At 54.0% G+C, this 26,849-nt stretch overlaps 1 protein-coding gene across 2 annotated transcripts in view; it reads right to left on the reverse strand.

The window, feature by feature from the left end:
* Window positions 1-26,849, reverse strand: part of TTC28 (tetratricopeptide repeat domain 28) — a 625,414-nt gene that overhangs the window by 18,754 nt on the left and 579,811 nt on the right. For both annotated transcript variants that reach the window (XM_038575519.1, XM_038575520.1), the window contains 2 exons: window positions 12,345-12,489; window positions 1,169-1,348 (listed from right to left, as the gene is read on the reverse strand). In XM_038575519.1, the coding sequence (XP_038431447.1) occupies window positions 1,169-1,348; window positions 12,345-12,489 (325 nt within the window). The remainder of the gene's footprint in view (window positions 1-1,168; window positions 1,349-12,344; window positions 12,490-26,849) is intronic.

A 26,849-nucleotide genomic window follows, 5' to 3' on the forward strand; every position in this document is an offset into this window, starting at 1 on the left:
AGTGTCATCACCACGGAGCTCTCCTAGTGCGGGCCACCTCTGACTGCCAGGGTGCTCTGGGCAGGACGTGTCCCAAGAGGCCGGCTCACTTTGCAACTGGGATTCATAGTCAGCCACGGACACTCAAAAAACTCAGGGAAGATCATTTCTTTCACTTTGATCCTGTTCCACAAGAAAGTTACAACCCAGCAACAGGAAACAGTCAAAACAAAGATTTCTGAAACCTTGTGAGGCAGAAGTTGACCGGGTTTGAACCATGCCATTGACCGAGGTCAACAGAGGCCACGGCAGGTCCCGTGGGGGCCGCCCACACCCAGGGCCCAGGGTTTGGGTTCCTAAACGAGCCACTTGCTCCCCCTGGGAGGAGCCCTGTCTGACCCAGCTCTGCCTGGCGATCTGCGGGCTCTGAGAGCAGCTGGCAGCTTGAGGGCAAGTTCAAGCTTGAAGGCTGAGCCAGCCAGCTGGGGCAGGTGGGGCAGCCGCAGTGCAGGCCCGGGGCCTGGGGGCCAGGAGGGTCTGAAAGAGTTTGGAGAAGGGGAAGGGGATCAGGGCTGGCTGGAAGGCTCTCTAACCGGGTACCGGGTGCGCGGGCCAAGGCTGGCTGCGGGGTGGGACCTCTGACTCCGTGGACGGCCCACAGTCGCCTCCTTGATTTTCACAGACATTTCTGCCCAGACTGACTTTTACTGAATGAGACCCAAATCCTGTCTGTCTCCTGAAAGCCACCTCGTTTGTGTTCAGTTCTTTCGCTGGCCTGTGGGACCCTCTTCCACTGGACAGTAATCATACTTGTCCTCCATCCCCGCCTGCGGCGCCTCCGCTGTGGGCAGACTCGGCCCCGTCGGTCAGCTCGAGGTCAGGGTGCGCCAGGGGAAACCAGCTTCCTCAGATACTCGCCCGCCTCGAGCCCGACCCAGCCCTCTGAGCGGCTCACAACCCTGTCGTCACGGCAAAGACATTCTCAGAGAAATGACACGTCGTGGCTTCCTGGGATAGCGCAGAACAGTCAGGGGGCCGGAGGGCCGCCCGCCGCCCACCCTCTTGCACGGATGGACTCCAAAGGGCAGCCTCCCTGGCCGCCAACTACCGGACGCGCACCGTGAAGGCTGGCCGGGGAGGCCGGCTCCGGGGCCCACAGCGGGGCGCCCGCAGCCCCAGCGAGGCTTACCTTGGACTGTGGGCCCAGGGAGCGGATGGAGGGGACGGCGATGAGGGCGAAGCGCTCGTACAGGTACTCGTTGGAGGAGCTTCCCTTCAGGAGGGCGAAAGGAATGAGGTAGAGCTCCCCCTCCAGAACCAGGACCAGCTGCCGGTGCCGGCCCACGGGGCCGCTGGAGTGCATCAGGCCCTGCAGGGAAGCACGGGCACCTGAGTCGCTGCCGAGCCTCGCGCCGGGCGCCGGGGGCCCACGGGGGCATCGCCGAGTGGGGGCTGCCGCCCGCCTCGTGGGCCCTGCCCCAGGAGGAGGGCGGGCCCCGGCCTCTTTGAGTCTGCATAGCGAGGTGAGCGACCCGGCCACCTGTCAAGGAGGGGATGCCCCACAAGACAAGGACCGGCCCCGTGGTCTATCCCAGAAGGAGCCCTGGGAGTCAGGGTGTAGCCCAGAGGGCCAGGCCACGGGATGCTACATTGGCCCAGAAACGCTAAGAGCAGTGCAGGTGTGACTCCTGTCATAAGAGCCCGTGACACTGTGACACCCAGACTGGACCCACTGCACGTGAACAGAGATCAAGGAGCCGCTGCTGCACAAGGAACGCCCCCCGGAGCCTGCTGGGGGAGAGGACCACCTGAGAGCACCGGGCGCCTGGCTCCTGGCCCAGCCCTGGCTCTGGGGACAGTCACACGGGCCCCTGTCTCCCTCACCCCCGCTGGCCGCCTGGGCGCCACTGCGCTCCACGGGAGTGAATGTGCACGCCTAATCCGTCTGACGTGCTGCTGTGGGTGCTGCGCTGAGGCCGGCAGCAGTCACTCAGCTAACCCAAAGTGACACTGCCTGGCGGGCCATTCAGTCTGTGCAAACCCCCTGTGGCTTTTTCTCTTTTTAAAATTCTAGATGCATCTAAAGAAAGCAGAGATCAACACTCTCAGGCCCATTTGCTCGTTGTTTGCTTAAGAGCTATTTCCCCAGAAGGGGTAAAAGAATCACCGTACAACCCAGGCTCGAGGAAGTGGGTGTGTCACACTGCTTGTGATGAATTTCTGGATTGGCACGGGGAGGTGAGGAGGGCTGGGAGCCTGCTGTCAGCTCCTGGGCCTGCTGGGCTCAACCTGGTCACACTGAGGCCCCCTCCTGGCCCTGGGAAGCTGCTCACCCGTGGCTGCAGCATGCCAAGACCTGGAAGGTGGGCTGGAGGAGCCGGGCGACGGTGCCCTGACCTCGCTGATGGGTCAGCTGCCGTAACAGTGACAGCCACTCACGGCTCAGCAGGGGCCCTCCTGCCCGACATGTGGGCAATGTGGGGGCTCAGGCCCCCTGCCCCATGTGCAACCCAGGACCCATCCTCAGCTGACCCAGGGTCACCAGGCATTTGTTGGACAAGATGCCGGCCCCACCCTCGTAGACCCTCCCTGGACTCCTGGACTCAGGGCCCAAACCCCAATCAGTCCCTGTCAGGTGTCATCGCATAGGTCACTGATTTCCCTGGGACAACATCACTCTTAGGCAAGTCCCCAGTCACAGGAGCACCCATATGCATGAATTGAAGGTGAACAGAGGAGTGCTGGGCAGGTTAGGGATGTAACTTGGAGCTGTTAGAGAGGTGTTACTGGTAGGGTCTTTGTAGGGACTCTGCAAACTCCGCCAGCGAGACCTGATCTGGGGCATTAGCCTAAAGACGGGCAAGGTCAGGTCCCTGAAGGCAGTGCGGGTGTCCTCTGTGACTAGGGATCCTGACCTCTAGGAGTGGTAGTGAGTGTGGCATGGCCCTACTGTTGGCCCTACTCCTTCACCAGGCTTGGGCTTCTCTGTCAGCTATGCAGGGTCCATCTTATGCCTACTGTGGACCATGGGGAAGCCAGAGAAGCTTTGGAGTCAGTCCCTGCTTGCAAGGTACAACAATGCACTCAGGAAAATCAAATGTATACAGGAACCCATTAGTGAGTCAGAAAGTATTAAGTATGGCATCACCACAGAAGTCCAAAATGGCACCCTCAGAGGGTGGGAGCACCTACCTAGGATGTGATGATGGGCCCTGCCAAGGGGCTGCCCTGGCTTGTGAGGACAGGGGCAGGCCTGGCCTGGGCAGATGAGGCCCATAGGGTAAACAGAGAACAAGGCTGGGGAGAGACACAGAAGCCAGACTGCAGAAGGACCCACCCGAGGTCAGACAGGAAAGTGTGGCTCTCACAGGCTGGAAGCACCTGCCATGCACTCTCTGCTCATCAACCTCCAATGAAGTGTTCAGAGGTAGATTGTATCATGGGAGATGGGCTCTGTGCGGTCACTCAGACAAGGAGAAGGGGACGGGGGACTTGCCAGGACTTGGTGAAGAGTGACCTCAATGGTGAGGAGAGGGAAGTCTCTGGAATTCTAGCCTGGAGATGGGGAGAGTTTTCCCTGAATGAGCTGCATACCCCACTTCATAGGTCTGGTGACTCATGGCTGGTTCTGAGCTGGCACCCGCGCAGAGCCCTGGGCGAGGGCCCCAGATGGGACCAGCGTCCGGGTAGCATGGAACGAGGCAAGTGTCAGCAGCCCGGCTTGCAGGCAGACAGGCCTCACGGCAGACTGACAGCTCCAGTTACAAGACGGCGGGAAACGGATCGAATGTGTCAGAAAAGATGCCCTGGAAACTGTCTTCTGAATTCGGTCCCCAGGATACACGGGCATTGCCCTTGCACTAAAAGATTAGCTATAATCCAATGTGAACTTGAAAACGGAAAATAAAGTGATGTCTCTATCCAAATTACATATCATCTATTAGAAAAGGAGAGACAATGCAGGGGAAGGCTTCTCCGTGCCTCTGTATCTCAGTCTAGAAAGGGGATCTGCTGGTTTCTTAAATCCTGGGTTTGAGAGATAAAAGGGCTCCTCAGCATCAGCCCCATATCAGCAACTAACAGAGTCCAACAAATTCCAGCAAAGACTCAGACTTTCTGACCTCTGACGTTTCTAGAAACGGATCTTTTAAAGTAGACCAACACAGAAGGGGGGGTGCTAAAATCTGTCTACTCTCCCAGTGACCCTGCTCATCCCAGTGCATTCCAGGCCTAGGATGGAAAAGGGGAGACTGAGCGCCCCAGCAGGGAAGTCTGGCAATGAGTGGACACAGGCCAGGCCCAGAATTTGCAGAGGGGGAGGGCTGTTCCCTTAGATGGGGTGGGCAGTGGACACCCGCAGGTGGGTGTGGGCGACTGTTGTCACTTTACAGACTCGCAGCTCCCAGTGCCCCATCAACACTTGCCCGGTGACTTGGTCCCTGCAGCTGGGTCTCCTGTAGGGAGCTCGGTGCTGAGCTTCCTTGCTGGAGGGCGCAGACGAGCAACGCCAAGTGAGGGCTCTCCTGCTGGCCCAGGTCAGCAGCGTGTGTTTGGAGACATGCAGCAAAGCCCAGAATGTGTCCATCTATCATGTGCGGGATAACCTTCCCGCAGCCCTTGCTACACGACAACCAGGACCCATGGAACCTGCACACCCTGCAGGCCTCCTGCCCCAGCAGGCGCCTGGACTCTCACTGCCACCCTTGCTGCCCGAAGCTGATCGGCTGCTCTCCTGCCCCCATGCAGAGAGTAGCCTTTGCTTGCCAGCAACCTGGGACCAGCTCCAGCCTGGCCAAACCAGTGACTGTCTCTGCTATCCCGTGGGCTGAACCACACAGCTTTCTCGGTGCCCAACCTTTCTTTGGGTCAACTCCCTCAGCCCGAGAAAACTAGATAGTGTCCTTATAGCTAACTGAACTCTTTTGCCACATGGAATAAGTCTACTAAACATCCTCTGGCTAATCCAGTTTCTATCCCCCGACTGAGCCCACTAGATAGTGTGCACATCCATCACCTCACAGGCCTGTGGGTTACAGCCGGCTGTGGAGGTGTGGTACCTGGCACCTGGTGGGCACTTAGGACACACTAGTCAAATGTGAATTCATAACTGTCTGCAGGTTCTTGAAGTAAGGTGAACATAGGCCCTATAATTTTTATAGTTGACCCTTAAACCGCATGGGTTTGAATGGCGTGGACCCACATATACGTGGGTTTTTTCCAGCAAACATAGGACAAGACTGTAAAGGCATTTTTTCTTCCTGATGATTTTCTTAATACACCTTCTTTTCTCTAGCTTCTTTACTGTAGGATTACAGTATATCATACAGGTAACTTAAAAACATGTTAATCAACTCCTTGTTATTTATAAGCCTTCCGAGTAATAGTAGGCTATTAGTAGTTAAGTTTTGAGAGAGTCAAAAGTTACATTTGGATATTTCATTGCACAGAAGGTTGTCGCCCCACATTACATATGACCCGTGTTGTTCAAGGGTCAATCACACTGTTTTTTTTTTCTTGCACCTTAATTTCTTGTATAACTCATTCCCTTTCCCTCTGGTGCTTATAAACATTCACGTGGCTAAACATGTAAGTGGCACCTCTGGAACATCCAGTTCCAAACCTTAACCCAGGGACACTGAGAGACCAACCTCACTACCATTCTTCTTGTCCTCGTGGCACCATCACCATCATCTACCAGCTATTTACTGAGTGCCTGTGACACCTGACACCTCTGAAGTCTGCCACCAAAGAGTAACCCTGAAATCCAATTTCCAAATCTGCAGTCTCCTAGGCAACCGCCACAGATCCTGAATGTATGGCTGGTGGTGACTTCTGATCTGATCGCCATTTTTTCAGTAGGGATCTCCTATACACACTCACGGTGACCAGCGGCCCTGATTTGTTCAGAAGCGCTGATATTAAATGTGATATTGCAGGTGCCCTGGCTTCTGGCTTAAGAGCTTTGTGCGCCACAAAGGTCACCGGGGTTCAAAGGATCAGCGTGCACCCTCTACATGCAGGGAGCTTCCTTTTCGCTAGAGGACACGTGAAGCTGCTCAGAATGTCACAGCATCACAGGCCAGAGGAATAAACATCCCTGGGGTTGGTGGAGGGAAAGAAAACTCCTGGGTCTGTGACTTTCTAGCAGATTCGATTTGGAATAAAATGGACTCTACTGTCTATAACAAGGATCCCAGAAGCAAGAACTGGCAGGAATCTGGGATCTTTTCCTGATTCAAAATCACAGGACAAATTTTGGGATTTTTTCCTGACTCATATTTTTGATCGAGTGAACTAATCATACAGAACTTTTTAAGGTAGAGAAGCCTTTTCTGTGATGTTTCTGGGAAATTTTGGCATTGTAGTTGGATGTAGATGGTTTCAGCAAATATCATCTAACTGTTGGAAATAACCCTCAAAGCATGACTGAAACCTACAAAGACTGTAGATGCTGTAATGCAACCAGAAATGCAAGAGTCAAAGTCAACCCACCTGACTATATTCTTTGGTCATCCCAACAACAAACCATTGGTTTGCCTGAAGAACCAGTGAAGGGTGGGGTTTGGGACTTGGACATTGGGGAAACATGACCAATGGACAGCCAGAGGGTCTGCCCATGCTGGGGGGTGGGGGCCTCTGTGCAAGAGTGGCCCTCTCATTCTCTGCTGACCCGGGAAAAACAAGCATGTGACCTTCAGGGGTGGGATCTGCCCGCGTGGGGCTGAGACAGCCACTGTTGAACACCCACTGTAGCAGAGCCAGAACCCAACAGTGCTGACCCAGGTGGGGACACTCACCTCCCAGGAGGCCACTCATCAGTCTGAGTGCTCTCACTGCCAGTTTTACAGCTTTGGGCAGCTTATTGCCTCCATTATTCCTTGCCCTAATCAGTTGTGGAAATGCTTGCCGTCCTTGGGTGACGTCTGTCCTCATTTGAATATCACTACAGATATCTCACTCAGTAATCAATTAGACAGGCTGGCAGTGGGGCTGCCAACCCCAAGTATGCCAGTCTTGAGGGGGCCTCATCCCCTGTTCCATGGTCAGGAGTGGAGGTCTGTTTATTTCTGGGGACCAATATTCCCTGGCCATCTCCAAACCCTGAATCTGTTTAGACCCCTAGGTGGGCAGTCTTATCTGCTGGAGCATCTGTTCTGGGGTGAGCTGGTTTCCCAGGCTACTGGATTTTGCAAGAAATTAAGGGCATGACTTGGTCAGAGCTGAGCTCTGCCTCTGCCTTACATGCTTAGATGAGAGGTTGGGGCAAATCCCCAGAGCCCCAGCATACCAGCCCAACCAACCTGAATAGCAGGTGTCAAGTACATTTCCGGGGGCCCTGTGATAGGCAAGTCCACATAAACAGGCAGCCCCCTTCATCAAGCACAGAGGTGGGGGAGGAATACTTTTCCTTCTGATCAAGGTCGTTCACTCTTGCTGCCTATCCTACAACTACAGCTTTATACTGCAAATATAGGAAACAGGGAATTTCAATAAATGAAAATAATGGTAAAGATGGGACTAGAGGGTGCCTGGATGGTTCAGTCAGGTAAGCATCTGCCTTCCACTCAGGTCATGATCCTGGGGTCCTGGGATCCAGTCCCATATCAGGCTCCCTGTTCTGTGGGAAGCCTTCTTTTCTCTCTGTCTCTGCCTCCCTCCCTCTTTCTCTCTCTTTCTCTCATGAGTAAATATATATATATATATAAAGATGGGACTAGTCAACTAGAATAAGTCTAAACTCCAGGGGTCCTGAAAGGCCCCCCAATCTGGACCTTTGAAGAATGATTCACCCAAATCCCAGGCAATTTCCTACTCTACATCTGGCTCCTTGATCAGAGCAGCTTCTGGATTTGAGTGAAGCCCTGTCTGCAAACTGAGGGGGTGATCTGGGACCAGAGTTAGCAAGCGGCTTCCCCTAGAGCAGCCTTGGGGGCCTCGTCACATCCGATGCGTCTCATGGAACACAGCTGTTGGCACGAACTTCTTACACGACCCTGCTGCAAGACAAAGCTGGTCCGGGTCTGTCATTTCACCACAGGCAGGGCCCAGAGGCATGGTTTTACTGTCCTTTACTCTTGTTTGACTAAAAATGAATGCCAGGGACACATATAAGGTCCCAGTCCCTTTCACACGAAACCCTGGCAACTTTTCTTTGGTGACATTTTCTCCTGTGGGTATCAGCAGGACTTGACTTAATGTCTGATGATGGGTCATGTGCAGATGTAGCTGGGCCCTCATCAAAGACAGCTGGACACACTCGCCCCATCCTGACAGCAAAGGACAGCGTGCTTCCAGGAAAGAGCCACAGCGGTGTTTCCCTTAAGCCAAATTAAATCAAATACTGGTGCAAGCCTACAGTAAAATATTATTCTGTTCCACTTTTCATACTGTCTGACCCAATCCCTTAGCCACAGGACTGGGGCTATGCAGAGGCAGTTGTTCAAATAATTATAGGCCCTATGTGAAGAGGCTAATCGTCTTAGTCTTGAAGTGTCAGTGATTCATAAGGTTGGACTTTTGGTTTTGATTTGTATTTTCATTGAAAATGTGGAAAAGGGTCTGGCTCTGCTGGGCAGCTGATGGCGCTGGGAGCAGGCGGGCAGGCAGGCAGATGGTGTCGTGTCGCCCTCTAGTGGCCGCTGGAGCTTGGTGTGCTGGCCTTGGGATGAGGGAGGAAGGCCTGGCCTTCCTCCTCCTTCTCCTCCTCCTCCTCTTCCTCCTCCTCCTCCTCCACCCAGGCAGCCTGGCTGAGGAGGCGCTCCTTGCAGCCCACCCGACCTGAGCACGGTCTGGGAGCATCAGACACGGACTGCCACCCTCTTTGCCACCTCCTCCATGTCCAGGATGGTGTGTACCCAACACGTGTCAACAAGTGCTTGTTGAATGAATGGATGGAACTTTTCAGTGAAGTGCTTTTACCAGAACATAACAGATCACTTCAGCTACCCAAGGACAAACTCTTTTGCTGACCATTTAATGGCCCTTGAAAGGTTTCAGTCTGGGTCTCTTATGAGGCCGCCACACTCCTTAACAGTATTCGAACACTTCAGTCATACAAGAGAATAGTTTAACTATCCGGAACCAAGGAGATGCTTTTGAACTAAATGCCTCACTTCAAGATGAGACCACATCCCTGCAGGTGGGTGTGCGGTGCGGGGGGGGGGGGGGGAGCACTTCCATCCCATCCGTTCCTACAGTGTAGGTCCCGAACAACACAGCAGCCTTGTGGTCGGGCTTCCCCTGCCTTGGACAGGTAACGTCATGAAGGCTGGTTTCATGCACTGTTTTAACTTGTGGAGGGTTAGAACTGTGCATGAACTGACCTTCCACATTTTTACTGTTTAAGTCACAGGGGAAAGTTCTCAGGGAGAAAAAAACAGTGCAGATTTTCTAAACTTGTAGAAACCCTGAGAAGGATGACTCAAGCTGCTGCAGCTTCTCTCCTGGGGGGAAGCACGGCCTCTCTTCCCCCTTCCTCTTCGGGCCGCTCTCACCTTAGAGGATTTCTGCCTCAGGCGCACAGCCCCTTCCCAGTAACCACCTTCCCCTGACTCAATGGGGCACGTGTGGGTCCCCTGCAGACATGTTGGGAGACTCATGATCCTACCCTGAAATAAGCCAGAATCCTGGTACCATGCTGCTTGGCAGGGTTGGGGGCTCACTGGATTCCAAGCTGTGCAAGAGCAGGCCCAGCCCCTTTCTTCTGCCTCCTAGCCTTGGAGAAAGCTTCTAAGTGCCACACAGAGCGGCCACACAAAGTCCACAGGCTGATTTGTGCCTTGGGTCTTCTGCTTTGTATGCCAGACTACATGCAAAAAACAAATACAGCTTTGAACCACATACCATTCCATACACTTGACCAAGTATCAACATGTACCAGGCCCCATGCCAGCTGCTGGGGACACAGAGATGAGGCACCATCCTTGCCTTCAGGGAGGGAGCAAGGGGGAAAAGGTGGGGTAGGCCAAGAGTGAAGTTCTGAGTCCAGTGAGGTATTGGGTACCGTGAAAGACATGGGGTAATTATGGGACCAGTGGCAGGGACGGGGATGAAGCCTGCAGGCTGATGGAAGAAGAGGGCAAGAAAGGCTTCTAAGAGGAGGGGACATTCAACCTGGGCCAGAACGAGGTGAGGTGCTTGCCAGCTCCAGATGACTTGAGTATCCAAGTACACGCTTGGTCACAGCCCCAGGCTCCAGCTTTGCCCTCTGCTCCCTGCCTCTCCTCACCATCCCCACCAGCCCATTCCATATTCATGGAGCAAATAATCTGGGACCTAGACACAAAAAGGGGAGTGCAAAGGGCCTCAGGAGGCCCAAGCAACTGAAAGAATGGAAGGTCTGAATAGCTTTCAGAGGATCCAGGGGATTAGTGCAAAATGTAGAGCTCAGGGCGAGCAGGGGTGGTAGTAAGTCACTGAAATGGTCTGCATGACCATTTGATGACAAATCAGCCTAAGGGTATAGGTGTATATTTCTTCCCTGGGATACGGCACACAAATCATGCTAAGCATGGCATCTGAGATGCTCTGAGCTGGGTGCTCTCTGAAGTCTTGGCCCTTCATTAAAAAGAGGACACCAAGGGGACAACAGTCCTACAAAGGACAGGGCAGCCCAGTGCATTGCAGGGAAGGAGAAGACAGGACTGGGCCTCTGTGCTGGTGGGACCAGAGGCCCTGGGGTGCCAGGAGGGGCAGCTATATGGCACAGTGGCCACCTCTCTCCAGGAGTCCTCCTGCTACTGCTGTCCTGTGAGCTCCTCCCACTCCTCTGAGCCCAGCCCTGCTCAGACCTGACACACTCTGTGGCATGGTCTCACTTCCTAACAAGGACAAGAAACAGCTTGGCTAAGGTCACCCAGCCGGGGAAGGTCAGTGTCAGATGTGAGTCTAGACTGCCAGACCCCGAAGCTCTGGGCTTCCCACCACCCCTGGCTCCCTGAGCGAGAGAAGTCTGGAGGGCCCTAGCAGGCATGCAGCCTCCTAAAACATACTGGGCAAGCTGACACACGTCCTTGGCTGGCCAGGCAGGGAAATGCTGTCAAGGAGGGGTTTCCTGAGGACACATTTCACCTCTGCCAGCTGGCTGAAGCTGAAGAGTGAGCCGCTGAGGGGCAACCTGAATGTCTGCAAGACAAAACTCCCACCTGGCTGCAGACAGTCGCTAGGATATGCAGGCCTACAGTCTGCTCTCCTAGGCCCGTCAATCACGCCCTCCCTGTCTGAGAGCCAGGCCTCCATGAGTGCAGGCACCTTGGGCTTTCCTTGGGGTCTGTTATGGACTAAATGCTGGTATCCCTCCAAATCTATATGTTGAAGCCCTAATCCCCAGTGGGATGGTATTTGGGGGTGGGGCCTTTGGGAAATAATTTGCTTTAGATGAAGTCACAAGGACAGTACCCCCATAATGGGGTTAATGCTCTTACAAGAGGAAGAGACTAGAGCCACCATGTGAGGACACAGTGAGAAGGGGGCTGTCTATAGCCAGAAAGAGGGTCTTCACCAAAAATGTGAACATGCTGGCACCCTCACCTGGGACCTCAAGTCTGCAGAACCATGAGAAATAAACAGCAGTTGTCCAAACCACCCAGTTCATAGTACACCAGCCAGAGATGACTAATACACAGTTATATGTAAAGGAATCTGACAGATTCATAAGATCCCTGAGCCCTTTGGTCTCCCCCACCCAGTTAGGGAGCAATACCCAGAGAAAAGAATGATGTACAAAGTCCAGAGCCACAGAAACCCATCAGGAGCTGTTCTCAACCTTCTCGAGAAATCCCAAGTGAAAGGATGTCTTTGATGCCAGGCTCTGTGATGGAGTCAGTGGCTCCTGACAGTGGCAGAGGCTGAGGGATCTGTTCTCAGCAGAAAGCACAGCCCTGGTGTGAGCTGCTCAGGCAAGACCCTCAAATGAGAGGCAGGAGATGGGGAAGGCTTCCCAGCAGGGCAAAGCAGAGTCATGGGCACATCCCCCTTGCCATATGCTCTTGGCCCACATGGATGGCATGGTTCCCATTGAGATGGGCACAACCTCACGCTTCCCTAGGCCCCAAAGATTGATGAGAAGATGGGAGGAGGGCATCACTTCATAGTGTACCTGATGCAGCTGAGGCCAGACCTGCCTGGCTGGAAAGGAACAGAGCTAGGGCTTGAACCCGACAGCTGAGCCCAGGGCATCACTCATTAACCAGAAGCCAACTGAAAATGCGCTTCCAAACACAGAGAAGCTGGAGAGAGATGTGTGTTCTGGAAAACCCCTGGTTGTCTCAGGAGCCCATTTTGTATCTAAGGGGCACATGTGGGCACTGAGCGGTAAACAATGTGTCCTGACGCCTAGAAGCCTCTGGGCCCCAGGGGGCACTTACCCCTTCCATGGGCGCTATGAGCAGGTCATACAGAGCACGGAGTGGGGGCCTGGCGAAGGAGCTCTGCCTCCTGGGCAGAGAGGAGGTCCCGTCCTTGATCGGCGACATGGTGTTGCTGACCAAGCTCGTCATGCTTTGGCAGCTCCTGGGGAGAGAAGGGCCAAGGGAGTAAGCAGGGCACACGCGGGGCAGGCAGGGGCGTGCTGCTCCCTGTGGAGTCCTGAAGAGGCAGCTAAGGGGCTGCACAGCAGGGCCCGGCCCGGCCTCCCTCCTGGCTTCGCCTGCTTCACCTTCCTTTCAGGTAATTGTCACAGGACAGTGAGCACTGACAGAAACCGTAGGGTAAACCAGCTGCACACAACAGCTTACATTTCTATGGAGTTTTTCTGCATAATCAAATGTCCCAAAGTGCTGTTCAAAGGATTTAATTACATCCTTGTGTGAAGCGATTGTGTGCAGGCAAACGTGAGGACCATTAGAATCGGCAGCAGCCACCAAGCTGACGGGGAGGACAGTGTTCCAAAGCCAATTAATCTCTGGGCAGGAGCCGCGGGCAAGACAAGGAGTGTGCTGGCCCCAACCCAGGGCTCAGGTCAGCCACCAGGCACCTGTCTGAGCCTCGGCACGGCACAAGGCCCCGCAGGACTCCTGGCCCGGCAGCCCCTGTCTGGGGGGCCCGCTCAAGTGCGCCTGACACTTCTGCTTTGCATTGTAGCTTATGCTTCGGTGTTGCCAGGCAGTTTTATTAGCACAGATGGCATTCTTGATCCCAAGGACCCCAAATTTCACACTGCTAATGCAGGACAAGAACATTCATTCCTTTAGAAAGTGTTTCCTGGGGTGCTGGGGTGGCTCAGTCAGTTGAGCTTGGTTTCAGCTCAGGTCATGGGATCCAGCCCAGAATTGGGCTCCCCACTCAGGACGAATCTGCTTGGGAATCTCCCTCTCCCTCTGCCCCTCCTCCTGCTCGCTCTCCCTAAAATAAGTAAGTAAATAAAATCTTTTTAAAAAGAAGAGAAAAAAAGAAGAATGTTTCCTGAGCACTGCCTCCCTGCCGCAGGCACTGCTGTCCGCCCTGGGGGCCTGCAGAGGGCACATAGCACAGGTGGGCAGAAGACGCAGCAGGCAGGAAACATGCCCACTTCCACTGAAGGCACCAGGCCATCCTCCACGCTTCCCTCTGAACCTGCCCACAACCAGCTGGTGTGGCCTCAGCGCAGCCTCTGGGGACGTTCTCTGCATCGCCGCTGGACAGTCAGTGGTCTCTTAACCTTGATTTAGACACTATGCACATTTTTGGAGTTTTGGCTACGTACTCAAGGACGCTTATGGGGAAAGACCAGGTCTCATACGAGATGCACCTCGAAGCTTTGGTAAATACTCTGGGCTGCTGGTGGTGGCAGCTTGAGCATTTCCTGAGAAAAGACCAGAAGGCGGTTTTCCCTCCTGGGCCTGGCCAGGATCCACGACAGTCTAAAGAAACAATGTGAAAGATCCATTTGTGTTTTCCAGGTATAGTTTTGACCCCCTGGCTTCCCCCTACTCTATCAGTGTTCTCAGAAATGTCCCACTTGACCTACATTCCAGGGCTGTGTGGAGCCAAGCTGTGAGCGCCCTCGGCAGCCCCCAGCCCCTGCATGAGAAGGAAGAGCACAGGGCTTGGAGGGCTTGGAGGCCTGGGAGCCTGCTCGTGTCTGCCCCTCTGTCTCGCTCGCTCAGGAAACATGTCATTACAAGCGACTGGGGCCGCGGCGTGTCTCTGCCATCAGAGCCAGCGAAGCACAGATAAGCCTGGAGTGACACGCAGAGGCTCACATAATTCCACAGACTACACTGCAAAGAGCAGCAGTCCCCTGAAGGGGGGGTGGGGGCAGATGCTCCCTCCAGAGGAGATGCTCTGGCAATGCTCAGAGCGCCTGTCACGAGCCCACGTGCGTTCGCATTCTCAGCAGAGACCACAGCCCTGGGAGCCCGCATCGTCATCAGGGCAGCAGGACAGGTGTCTGCCTGGACAGGGGGCTCGTAACCCCACGGGAGGCACCTGAGTGTGATGACTCCAGCTGCAGGCATCCCCAGGGAGTGCCATATCCCCAGACAACACTGTGGCCTCAGGTGCTCCCCGTGATTCATGGGGCATTCCACAAATCCCAAGGCTCTGAACTAAAAAGCTTCTTCTAGAGAAAAAGACCCCAGCTCTAGAATATCCCCATGAGCCCCTCTCTGGGGTCGCAGGAAACCAGTATAATCCAAGCTGTGTGGTGGAGTCCTTCCAGTTGACTCAAAGATACCACTTACTGTAAGAGCTTAGTACCACATGCAGGGCCAATCTGATTCCTCCTGGCTGAGTGGAGTCCTCGGGGCACAGGACATCAGGTGGGGCCACCCTGAAGGCCTGTGCAGGGCACACCGCTTGCAGGGTGAGGCGCAGAAATGTGGTTTCTGGAAATGGCCAAGGAAGTGCCTGGGAAGGAACATGTCTGGAGGGAGTTAGGGAGCTGGGGAGATATACGGGAGGCATGCTGGGTGCAAATCCCAGCCTGGGGCTCTAGGTCTTGCTTTCTGAGCTGGCAAAAAGGGGAAATGCTGTCCAGAGGCACAAAGTGTCAGGATTAGAGAAATGGCTGCAAAGCATCCAGCACTGAAGGTCGTGGGGAGTCTCAGCTGATGGGACAGCAAGTAAGACAAGGGCCTGGACAGGAGGGTGGGCCACAGGCTGGGATTTCAGAGTGCAAGTGCAGATGGCCACGGTGTCTTTTTATTGAAACATATGAAGTGCCAGAGGCATGTAAAGGAACCAACAACACTAACCTATTCCACATGTGCCCCTGCCTATGCTGGGGCAGGCCTGTGGGGTCTTTGTATGGGCTGCGAGGACAGGGGACAGCTCCAGGGTCCCTGGAGGTCAGGGACACCAAGTCACAAGACACTGACCAACTGCCGGTCAGGCAGAGCCAAGGGACAGCTTTCTGGAAGAGGGCCATTGGATGTGGGCACCATCATCCGAGTGAGCCTGCCTGTGGATAAGGTAGAGAAGGGCTTTCCACGTTGAGGGAACAGTGTGGGTAAAGGTACAGATGCTGGAGAGAGGGACCAGAGTGCCTGGGGCTGTGGGATGGTGCTGTGGGGAGGCCGCACACCTCCATAAGCATCACACTTGCCTGATCACGAAGCTCCTCCCCCAGGCTAATTCCTTCCCTGACATGATCAGAGGAGGGCCATCTGCAACCTATACCCTTTCCTGAGGACTTGCCACCTGGTCTCCAGGGCTGGTCTGCAAAGCCATGTGACACCCTACTCTGACCCCTGGCCAGCTTGATGCAGAACCAATCAGATGCTTTTGACCAGGGTTGGTAAATACAGTCGATCGAAGCACCTGTTTGCTCTAAGGAGGTTTCCTGGGACACTCTCTCTTGTTTCCAGGTAGTACAGACTTCAGTAACCAGGACCTGGGCCCCCCAGGTCACATAAACCCACCAGGAGAGGCCCCATGTTTGAACCTTTGGCACCTAACTTTGTCCTGTTCTCCCCCAGGCTGTCAAGCCCACCCGTACATCATTGATACTTGTTGATTTCTGCCCCTGAATGCCATGTGGGTGCTGACTCTTACTCTAGTCCCTTGCGAGCTCTGGCAGGCCATAGAAAAACCATCTCTGGAGCTTCTGGGCCCTGACCCTAACCAGCCTAGCCTGGACCTGGACACATGGCTTCCTACACTGTCAGGCAGGAAGCTCCAGAGATCAAGCCTCTGATCTGTGTTTCTATTCAGTGGCAGGGATCTATCCCTAGAGATACCATTTTCGAATTAAAAAAAAAGAAAAAAAAAGCCCACAAAACACTCAGTTCATATTTAAAAACAAACAAACCTGAAACCATAATTTGAAGTCACAGTAAATCCATTCAGCTGTCTTTCCCTGAGTGAGAGGCATCATCCGTTGCTGGCACCCAAGCCCCCTCTGTGGCAGGCTCCCATGACCCAGCAGTGGCTCCCAGGAGAGCTAGCCCAGGAAGGGGAGAACTGGAGCATGACAAACTAAGGCCAGGAGGGACTGAGCGTCCCTTGGACCCCAGCGCCCTCCTGAGGTACAGGTTGGGGGAGGGTCTCGGGCCAGGCCCCTGGTCCCGGTGGTGGTGGCTGCTGGTTTCCTCACTTCCCCAGTCATTAGGTGCCACCGCTGCCCTGTGCAGACTGCAATCAACAAGCTCCCTTTCATGTGTTGCTTCTGTTTTTACCACAGCTATTTATGGGGTACATTTGCCTAGACATCTGCATAAAGATATTTTCAGTAATTCAAAACAGCCAAGCATTTGGCTCCTTAGCCCTGAGCCTGGAATTCTTATCCACAACAGTGGACTGGCTGCCTGTCACCTACTGGCCGTGGGACTCTGGCAAGTAGGTCATTCTTCTACTGTCTTCTCCTCGCTTGTAAAATGAAAGGGTTGGATTAATGTCCTTGCAGATCTTTTCTAGTTTGGGTTTTTTTTTTAAGATTTTATTTATTTATTTGAGAGAGAGAGAGAGAGCGACCAGAGGGAGAGGCATAGGGAGAGAGAGAGAAAATCCTCAAGCAGACTCTCAGCTGAGCACAGAACCCAATGTAGGGCTCAATCCCAGGACCCTGGGATCGTGACCTGAGCTGAAGGTAGCTGCTTAACCAATTGAACCACCAAGGCACCTGGTATCTTCTGGTTTTAATAAATTAAAAGTCGACTCACTCTAGGAATCCACTGAAACACTTTGGATCCCTGCGCTGAGTGAGACACTGGTCCAGCACCCGGAGCCTGAAGCTCGGCAGCCCTCCCTGTGCTCACCCTTGTGAGCACAGCTTTCAAGCGCTGCCATCTGCCCTGGACAGTGAGCACTACGGATGCATGCCCCGTGGAGAGGATCAGAGTCCCGGCCAAATGGCAGCAGGTCTCCCAGGCTCTTAGCCCCCACTGGCAGTGGGAGGTGGGCGTGAACAGGTGTGTGGGATGAGGAGCCTCCTACAGTCCTCCTTGCAGGCACACCTGTCTCCTTCCCGGTGCAGCCACCACACTGTGAAGGAATGGCCATGGAGTGGGCTGGAGGGCCTCCAAGGTGGGAGTCTGGTGACTGTGCTGCTTTGCCTTCTGCAGGACCTTTCAGCCTGACTGACTTCTTTCTGCCTCAGAAATCTGACTCTAAGACAAAGCTGCCTGCCACTTCTCAGAATGGGAGCACTGACGGAGGTGCAGAGGCTTCCCATGTGGCAGGAGTGTGAGCCACAGGAGGGGCACATCTGGGCCCCTGCCAGGCCTGCCTCATCCAAGCCCTCTCTCAGGGGCCTAAGACGCCTGGTTGTTTCTCCTTTTCCGGTAAGAAACTAAGGCTCCAAGAGAGGAAGAGACCTGTACAAGGCCAAAGAGCAGAGCAGGAGCCAGGCAGGCCTCCCACCTGGCAGGGGAGGGAGGGGGCTTCATGCTCCTCCCGGGCTTCAGGACACACGGAGCCACCGGTTGCCTCCGACGCCGCCCTCCGCTGCTGGGTCCACACAGGTGGAGCTGACAGTAGGCAGCCTCTCCGGGGAGCTGCTCTGCTTCCAGCTTCCTGGGCGCAACCAGGCGGCCAGGATTCGCAGCTGCACCACCGCAGAGCTCCAGCAGGTGGCACTGGCCCCCTTTCCTCGAGGCCTGCCCATTTATCGCCAGGGACCCCGTGGGGCTAATTGACAGCCTAGCTCTCGGCAAAGAGATTTTCTCACACCACACCGTCTTTATTAGCTCATTCCTCAGATGATTTTTATTAATTTGCTTCTGGAGAAGAATTCGTTTTCTCCACTGCATGGCTGTCTGTGTGGTAGTGGGAAAAGGAAAGGGAGCAAGCCCGGGACCCAGGGAGAAGGGAGGCCCGCAGGGAAGGCGGAAGCGGCCTGGCCCCTGCACGTACAGAATGCAGAGCTGGAGATGATGTGTGAAGCGCTACCGAGGAGGGCAGAGGCACTGGGGTGTAGTTTATGTCTCTGGAATGATGACAAACACCAGGCGGCCTGGGCGGCACAGGCTGCTCATGAATCTCCCTTCAGGGATGAAGAGATCTATTCCCCAAGCAGGGCGATTTATAACTGGGATGGGCCTGCAGAAGACCCCGTGTGCTCGGACTTGCTCGGGCTCCCAGATACTGGCACAGCCCAGGCCGTGGCTCAGTGTGGGCTGGTGTGTGTGCCTGCCAGGTGGGAACCAGCCCTGCCCCGGGGGGGAGGTGGGGGGGGGCTGCATGCCTAGAAGTCCCCATCAGAACAGAGCCTGGAGTGGGCACCAAGCCAGTCGCCCCTCCCACCCGGGCTCCTGGAGGAGGGGACCTAGGTCACTGCACACAGCTGAGCACTAAGCACCCAACCGCACCACATACACACTGGCTTCTCATGCTTTCATATCCAAAGATGGAGCAGAAGGAGCATGTGGATAGAGGGGGCAGGGGCCCGACTCTCCCTCGGGAGAGACTAAAAGGGGCCCCGCCCTGCTCAAACTTGACAACTCCAGGAACGGCCGGGAGATTCAATCCCATCTGTCTGTGCAGCACGGAGAGAGGAACCAGTGACCCAGAGCCCAGTGCAGCCGAAGTCCTGGGAGGAACCAGAGCTTCATACCAACAGGCTGGCTGTGGCTCTCCCTGACGCACACCTGGACCCAGAGGCAAGCAGCCCTTCACGGGCAGGCCCTGGTACACTGTGAACAGGGCTCCCTGATCTGAGGAGGAGGCAGGAGCCCCTGCAGAGCACAGGGGAGCAGCTAGGCAAGGTGCCATTGCATGAAAACACAAAGGGGCAAATCTGATGGAGGGAGGAACTAGCTTTTTTGAGGCTGTGCTCCTCAGGTACCAAGGAAAATGACTGTTCAGCCCTTCAGGCAGCATGTGCTTACAGAGTACCCCCTCCCCCGCCACCGACCTGGGGTGACCTGGGGTGACCTGGGGTGACCTGGGGTGACTGAGTTTACAATCTCCTGAGGACCAAGCAAGGCCTGAGGCAGCCTTGGAGTGAGAGCCTTGGAGCTCTCAGTTCCTCCCCAGGCACCCGGGGTCTCCCTGTCTCTCTGGGCATGGGGCTGTGGAGTAAGCTGAGCCGGGGGCACTCACCCAGGGCACACTCAGCCATGACATCTTTAGAACAGCAGGGAGAGGGAAGAGGAAGGAGTAGGGGACTAACCAATGCGGACGTCTTCCGGGGTGGGCTAGAGTCAGGCTGTGAGGTGCGTAGGTCACAGGAATCCTCACCTCGCCTGCCCAGCCCCTCTGCAGTTACAGAGGGGCACATGGAGACCCCGGATTAAACTCCTTGCCTAAGGCCACGAGGTCAGGGCAGACCTCTGCTCCTGGGTACAGTCAGGCAACAGGAAGCCTGCAGCCTGGGGGGCCTGTGTTCTCTGGGAGCCTGAGGCCTAGAGCTGTTTTGATCTCTGGCCCCAAAACCCTCATCTGGAATGTACCCTCTCCCCCAGCACGGCAGACACTGCACAGAGCGCCGCCTCTCTGTGAGCAGGACTTTGCCTCCTGGTCAAGGCCATGCTGGGGGCAGGGAGGAGGGAGGCGGCTGCTCCCTGAGCAGGAAGCTTCCTCTAAATGTGGCTGCCTTTTCCATCCGTATTTCCCATGCGGCTCAGGCATAAGGCTCCTCACCCTCTCAGAACGTCTTTATCAGACATTTTCACTGTCTAATGGCCAGTCCGGGCAGCTTACCGTGTGTGCTCACAGCCACAGAGGTAAGCCAGGCCGCCAGTCCTAGTTCTGAGGGAGTCCTGCCTCTGCTCCTCCCGGGCCCTGAGAACCTCTCCACCTTGGTCAGCAGGGTCTTCCTCCTCAGAGCCGAACTCTGTTCTTGGGTGAGCCCCCAACAGGGCACTCAGACAGTGAGCCCAGCCCTTTGGTTCCTTCCTCCCTGCTCTCAGCCCTGCATGCTTCAAAATGCCCTCCAGGGCTCAGAGCTGTGAACTGAATCTTCTGAGGGATCTGGGCTGGCCTGAGCTCTGAGCAAGCACCCAGGGTTTAAGGTACCAGTGAAAAAATTAATTGGCAAATCCATTATATTCAAGTTGCCAGAGATGCCTCAATTCAATTTAAAAAGGACTCTGATACCATTCAGTGACTCTCTGCTGAACATCCTCCCACGAAGGGTTGTCTCCTCTGGGAGAGGAAAGCTGTCAAATGCATTTTAAGTACTTATTCAATAAGCTGTCGGTGCTTGCTGCCCGCTCACCTCCTTAATTACCAAGTGCCTGGCTTGCTGCTCTGGCTCCCTCCTCGGGAGAAGAGCCATGAGGCTGGGTGGGCTCGGGCAGGGACCCCTACTTTTCCAGCAATGCTGGCTCCCTTTTGCTCGAGGACCAGCCTAGGGCAGCACGTGGCCTCTCTCCTCTTGCTCTTGGGCTCTCCCACAATGGTCTGTTCGTCAGCACGTTCAGGCCCAGGTGAGGGGCTGTGGCACAAACTTCTACCAAGAGGAGTCACAGCCTCTGCCCACTAGGGGCACTTTGCTGTGGCCATTGGCTCTTTGCTGTAATGTACATGAGGCTCCACCGCCAAACCTGCAGATTGCTGCCTTGGGAAAAGCTGATGCCCAGGCCAGCCTTGCATAGGCTTTACTTCCTGACCACTCAGGAGTTGGGACAGATGGCCCAAGCCAGGCTGTCAGTGGGGGACAGGCTTATCATGTACTCAGGGATGGAGAGAAGGAGAGATGATCCTGTGTGTGGTGGCCTGTCTAGCTAACGCATGTCCAGCAACATAGGAAAACCCTTTCCAGAGGGCCTTGCACCTATACACAATTTGAGTCAAACATGTCTGCCTCCCTTGTACCCAACAAACCTATAGGGTCTCACCTACTGGCTCATAAAGAACCTCCAGAGCTGTCCTAGTGTTGTCCAAAGACAGAAAGCACCAACTCAGGAGGAAGTGAGCTCCCTGTTACTGGAGGAGTTTAAGCAAAGGCTATGATCATTTGGCAGGGGTGTTAGATGGGGGGGGGATCTGAAGGCCAGAGCACTGTCTTTGGAGACTGGCAGATCTGGATCCTAATGCTGGCTCTGTCACTTACTAGCTGTGTCACCCTGAGCAACTAATTTAATTTCTCTGAGCCTCAGGGCCCTTGTCCTTAAGAGAGGGTTACAACTGTTCCCCTCATGTCTTTTCTAGGGATTGGCTAAAATAATACATGTAAAGCACTTAGCACACTGCTGGGTTCTTGGTAAGTAATCAATAGACATTCACCACGATCATCATCATCATCATCACTGCCATTGTTATTAGTTAATGTCTATCTCAGTCCTGACCGGCCTGCCTCCCTCCCTCCCTCCCTGCCTCCCTCCCTTCCTTCCTTCCTCCCTTCCTTCACTAATGAACAAGTAAATACCTGCACCCACTTAACGCAAGGCATGTAACAAGGCACCCTGGGGGATACAGAGAGAAATCAGATGTGGTGCAGCCTTGGAGGAGGGTACAGCCTGGGACATGGCCGGGCATGGACATGTTAACTAAAATGCAAGGTGAAAATAAATAAATAAATAAATAAATAAATAAATAAATAAATAAATAAAAATAAATAAATAAATAAATAAATAAATAAATAAATAAATAAATAAATGAATGAATAAAATGCAAGGTGAAAGGCAATGGCTCTCTTCTTGACAGAGTGCCAGGGAATTTCAGAGGAGAAAAGTATCCTACTTAGGGCAATACACCATGGATTTGTGAATGGGGCCACTGGAGATAGCACCCCAGAGGAAAGCCCTCCCTGGCTATGTCCCACCCAAGCCGAGGCTCTGAGGTAGGCAAGGGCAGGTCTAGGTCCCCTTCTGGATAGGACAGAGGGTAAAGGAGAATGCAATTGGAAGTGGGAAGAGTGGCAGAGCCAGGCCGTGGAGACTCAAACACCAAGCTCTGCCATTTCAACTTGTTCCCTGGGACCCCAAGTGAGAAGGTGATCAGAATTATGCTCCAGCCAGTGCAGGACAGCGGAGACCAGTGGCCTGCAGGCTGGGTGGGTGGTGAGGACAGCAGCATGGGTGATGCAGGCTCAGCCAGTGAGGGGCCAAGTCCTGCTCTGTGCTGATAAGATGGGAGACTGGAGCCACTAACCCTGCTGAACGTCGATGACCTTGCCAAGCATGCTCCTAGGATCACATTAAATGGCCATGTCAGGGGGACAGTGAGTCTCCAGGAAGGGTCGTGGCAGTGGGAATAGACAGGGATGGAGCCTATAAATGTTACGGGTTTGACCTGGCAGGTCTTGGCAGTGACTTGCATTTGGAAAGAGAGATCACTGGGGGTGGAGGTGGCCTGGCGGTTATGGGGAATGCAGGAAGAGCCGCTGGGCAGGCTCGGCCTCAGCCTCAGTGTCCATTAGGCGCTGCACTGGATGTGGGCTTCAGGCAAAGGTGGAGCAGCATTTCTGTGTGAAGCACCTGACGACTCTGCTAAAAGGTGGACTGTGAGTCAGTGAGTCTGGGTCTGGGCTGACCTCTCTGCTGGCTGGTGCTTATTGGCACATGTTCCGTATATAAGTTTTACTCCCTCTCTTCTACCTTTATTTTCCTTCTATCTTGACTTTCTCATCCATTTATTTCTTGTTTCTATGATCTTTGACATCTGTATGTTTTGGTAAACCATCCTAAATAAGTTCTGGAACAAGAAGTGAATAAAAAAGTGGTAAAGAAAACATTATTTATAAATTAAATGGTATCTTATAATATATATTGATAAGCTTGATAGTTAGGGGTAACCTGTCGGGAATCCTTGTGCATTCCAAATAAACTTGTCACTGCTCAACAGACAGGATCTTAAAGTGACTTTTGATAGAGCCTTCCTAATGTCACTACTGCACCTCATTTGGATTTGTGCTGCCCACGGAGAAGCACAGACTGGAGGGGGCAGGTAGCACACAAGTGGCCAACCTGGCAGATGCCTTGAGGCAGTGCATTGGGACAGGAAGGGCCCCTGAGGACAGGCTTGTTGGCTTGTGCCTACTGATCAGTTGGATGCTGAGACAGGGGCTCCTGCCTAAGGCCTGGTGACTGGATCCACCTGGAAGGAACAGCAGTGGGCAGGAAGGCCCCCGCCCAGAATTGCCACTCTGTGGGGGCAACAGGTGAGCTGGCCTGGGTCAGGGTTGGGGAGACTACTCCACCTTTCTTGTTGGTGCCAAAAGGAGAGGACATAGTCCTGGCCCAGAGCCAGAGAGCCACTACCAAAGAACAGAGGACAAGGCTGGTAGGACACCAGCCAGAAGCTGAGTGTGAAACTTTGAGGCTCAAGGGCAGGGCCATGGCCATTACAGACATTTAGTCGGGTTACTATTCTGCATTTATTCAAATCTCTCTGGTATTTGGTAGCCAGAGAGAGGCTGTAAGGTGAGGAAGCATCAAATTATCCAATCAGGTTCTGGGGTAGAGATACCCTACCCTACCTCACCACACACAAAAACAGCTTTCGGAGCCATAGAAGTCTCAGACCCAGGGGAACCTGGCTGGCTGAGTTGGTTGAGCGCCTGACTCTTGATTTTGGCTCAAGTCATGATCTCAGGGTCCTGGGATCAAGCCTTGCATTGGGCTCTACACACAGTGGGAACTCTGCTTGAGGATTCTCTCTTCTCCTTTCCCTCTGCTCCTCCCACCACTTGCACTCTGTCTCTCAAATAAATAAATCTTATAAAGAAAAGGAAAAGAAAAGAAAAAAAGAGAAAAGAAAAGAAATGAAACGAAACTTCAAGCCCAGGTGGGGAAATTGCTTACTACACTGTTTATCCATCACCACATTGATGGCATCCTCATAACAACTTCTATTATTATCCTCATTTTCCAAATGAAAAAAACAAAAGGCTCAAGGTCACCCACTAATGAGAGGTCCCAAATCCAGGTGCGCCTGGCCCCAGAGCCCAAACCTACCCCCCACTATGTGCCACACCACAGAAAAATGCCTAGACATATAGAACACGGGGATAGCCACACCATCTGTGTAGGGCCCCCCAGTCTACTGCAGACGTCTGTGGCATTGCTGCAGCCTGCTTCCAGGAAGTGCCGGAGGCAGGTGCAATATGAACATTTATAAAGAACCACAATCGTGTCCGTGCAGACACACGTATGATACAAATGCAGACATGGACACAGGTTTGCATGATTTCCGGCAGACTGACCGGGCTGACCTTATGGAGTCAGCTTTATTTCTCTCTAGTCACTGCTCTTCCCCGTGCCTCTAGGAATCTGGGGCAGAAAGGGTCTCCAGTTTCTTCTGCAGTGTACCCCTCAACCCATCTTGCCTCCCCAACAGGCCAAGCTTTTGGTCATGGATTTGGAGGGCAGGGCGGGCTCTGGAACACTCCTCCTCCCCACGGCCTAGGCCTGAGTCTCTGGGGTTGAGGGTGGGTGGTAGAGGAATCACGTGACTCCCTGGAGGGACACATGACCAAGTACTCTGAGGGCCCTGCTCCTGTCCCAACACAGGGCAACCAGATCTGGGGGGGCACCCTTCCAGCCCTACCACATCCTGCACATCCCAGAACTATCATTGCTGAGGTACATCTGCCCAGGAAGCAGCCTCTTCGGTGGGGAAGCAGCAAATGGCTGAGCCCCTGTGATGCAACCATCTGGAAAGGCCTATGCTGGAACCACACTAGACATGGATGCACAGACCATACTGTGGCCCACCCACCCTCGCTGGGCCCTCCTTGAAGCTCCCCTCCACCTGCCCCACGGTCATAGGAGGCTGGTTTTGATGGGATGATAACACCTCTCCTCTCTTCTTGCAGGACCTCAGCCTTTGTGGGGAATTCTCTTGGAGGACTCCCACCAGGCCCAGGTGTCTCACTTGCCGATTTCCCCAACAGTCTTCTTTTAGAGGTGGCAGGTGTGTGGCTGGGGTGCTAGCTAGAGGTTACAGAGACCTGAGGGAGGGCTATGGCCCTTTGTGGCACCTCTCTTTAGAAAGTGGACACAATACTTCTTTGTCTTCTGTTTAGGCTCTGGCCACCCACTCTGGACAACAGGGAAGGCCCTCTGCACACCTTGTCACACACATAGCCCTAACATGTGTATTGTGCCAGTGGTAGCAACAGAAATCAACATTTCTCTGGGATACTGGTCCTAACCGATCCTGGATGGGCACACCGTCAATGCCATAGCGCCACCCTGGAACCCTGAATCCAGGATGCAGTCAAAAGCTGTCCTGTTCTTCCTCCTCTTTCTTTTTTTTTTTTTTTTTATTTATGATAGTCACAGAGAGAGAGAGAGAGAGGCAGAGACACAGACAGAGGGAGAAACAGGCTCCATGCACTGGGAGCCCGACGCGGGATTCGATCCTGGGTCTCCAGGATCGCGCCCTGGGCCAAAGGCAGGCGCTAAACCACTGCGCCACCCGGGGATCCCGTTCCTCCTCTTTCTTGTAGCAATTATGATCTGACTGCCCCCAGGTTCAGCTGTGTGCATGCACACACACACACACACACATGCACACAACACCATGGACACTGGCCTTCCAGCCCCCAGAACAACTTTGAAGCATTCTGCAGGATGCAGGGCAGAGGCCTCTCTGAGGGCTGCTGCTCTGTCATGCGGGCCTGCACCTGCTCAACAAGAGCAGAGTCCTTGTTTTATCTCATTAGTGGCACCTGTCCTGTGCTCATGTAAATATGTTTTCCACCAACATGTATAGGCAAAAGGAAAAATAGTGGTTGTGGAATCAAAAACAGAATAAAGAGCAAGTCCTGGAGTGGCAGGAGAGAAGACTCCAATGCCAAGTCTCACTTGACGTGCACAAGCTGTGGCAGCCGCATTGCCAAAGCAGTCCAGCAAACCAACCCAGAACAAAAAGGCCAAAGAATCCATGAATCACCCTGCTGGAAAGCCCCGGGGAGGGGATCTGGTGCTGCTCCAGTGCATCAGACCTGACACACATGGCTGCCTCCACTTCACCTTCGCCAGCTCCAGAGGACAAGTGCTCTGCAAGCCCTTAGTATCAGGAGCCTGAAGAAAAGTCACTTCTTAGCCATTGCTGTTCAGTGGCAAACCAGCTCACCTCCTCGATGAGATCGCTGGGTGTGGAAGGGGCAGAGATGGGGCCTGGGATCCTAGGATACGGCAGGGCAGTACACTTGGCAGCCCTCAAGGTACAGGGGATGTGGGAAGGCACAGGCTGGGAGGGCAGCTGGGAGGCATGACCTGAAATCAGCTTTGGCACCTGCTCCTATGCAGGTCTCCGGCCCTTGACCTGCGTGGGCCCCTCAGCCCTAAAATGCAAGGCTAGACTGGAAGTTTGCAAGAGCCTGCAGTGTTCTAGCTGACAAGGACCCTTTGCCTCTGTGGTCCCTCCTGTAACTCTGCTCCCCTTGGATGGAAGCCAGAACCTCCTTTCTGGGTTCATTAGGAAAGCAGCAGAGAGCACTCAGCATGACACACTGTCCTAGGCCTTATGGGCTTGCTATGCTGAAGCTGAAGAAACGCGGGCTGTTTTCCTCATACAGTCTGCCCTCAGAAGCCTCTAGAAGGTGAGGATTGGAAGTGTCT

This window comes from Canis lupus, chromosome 26 (genome assembly GCF_011100685.1).
Source record: "Canis lupus familiaris isolate Mischka breed German Shepherd chromosome 26, alternate assembly UU_Cfam_GSD_1.0, whole genome shotgun sequence".
NCBI lineage: Eukaryota > Metazoa > Chordata > Mammalia > Carnivora > Canidae > Canis > Canis lupus.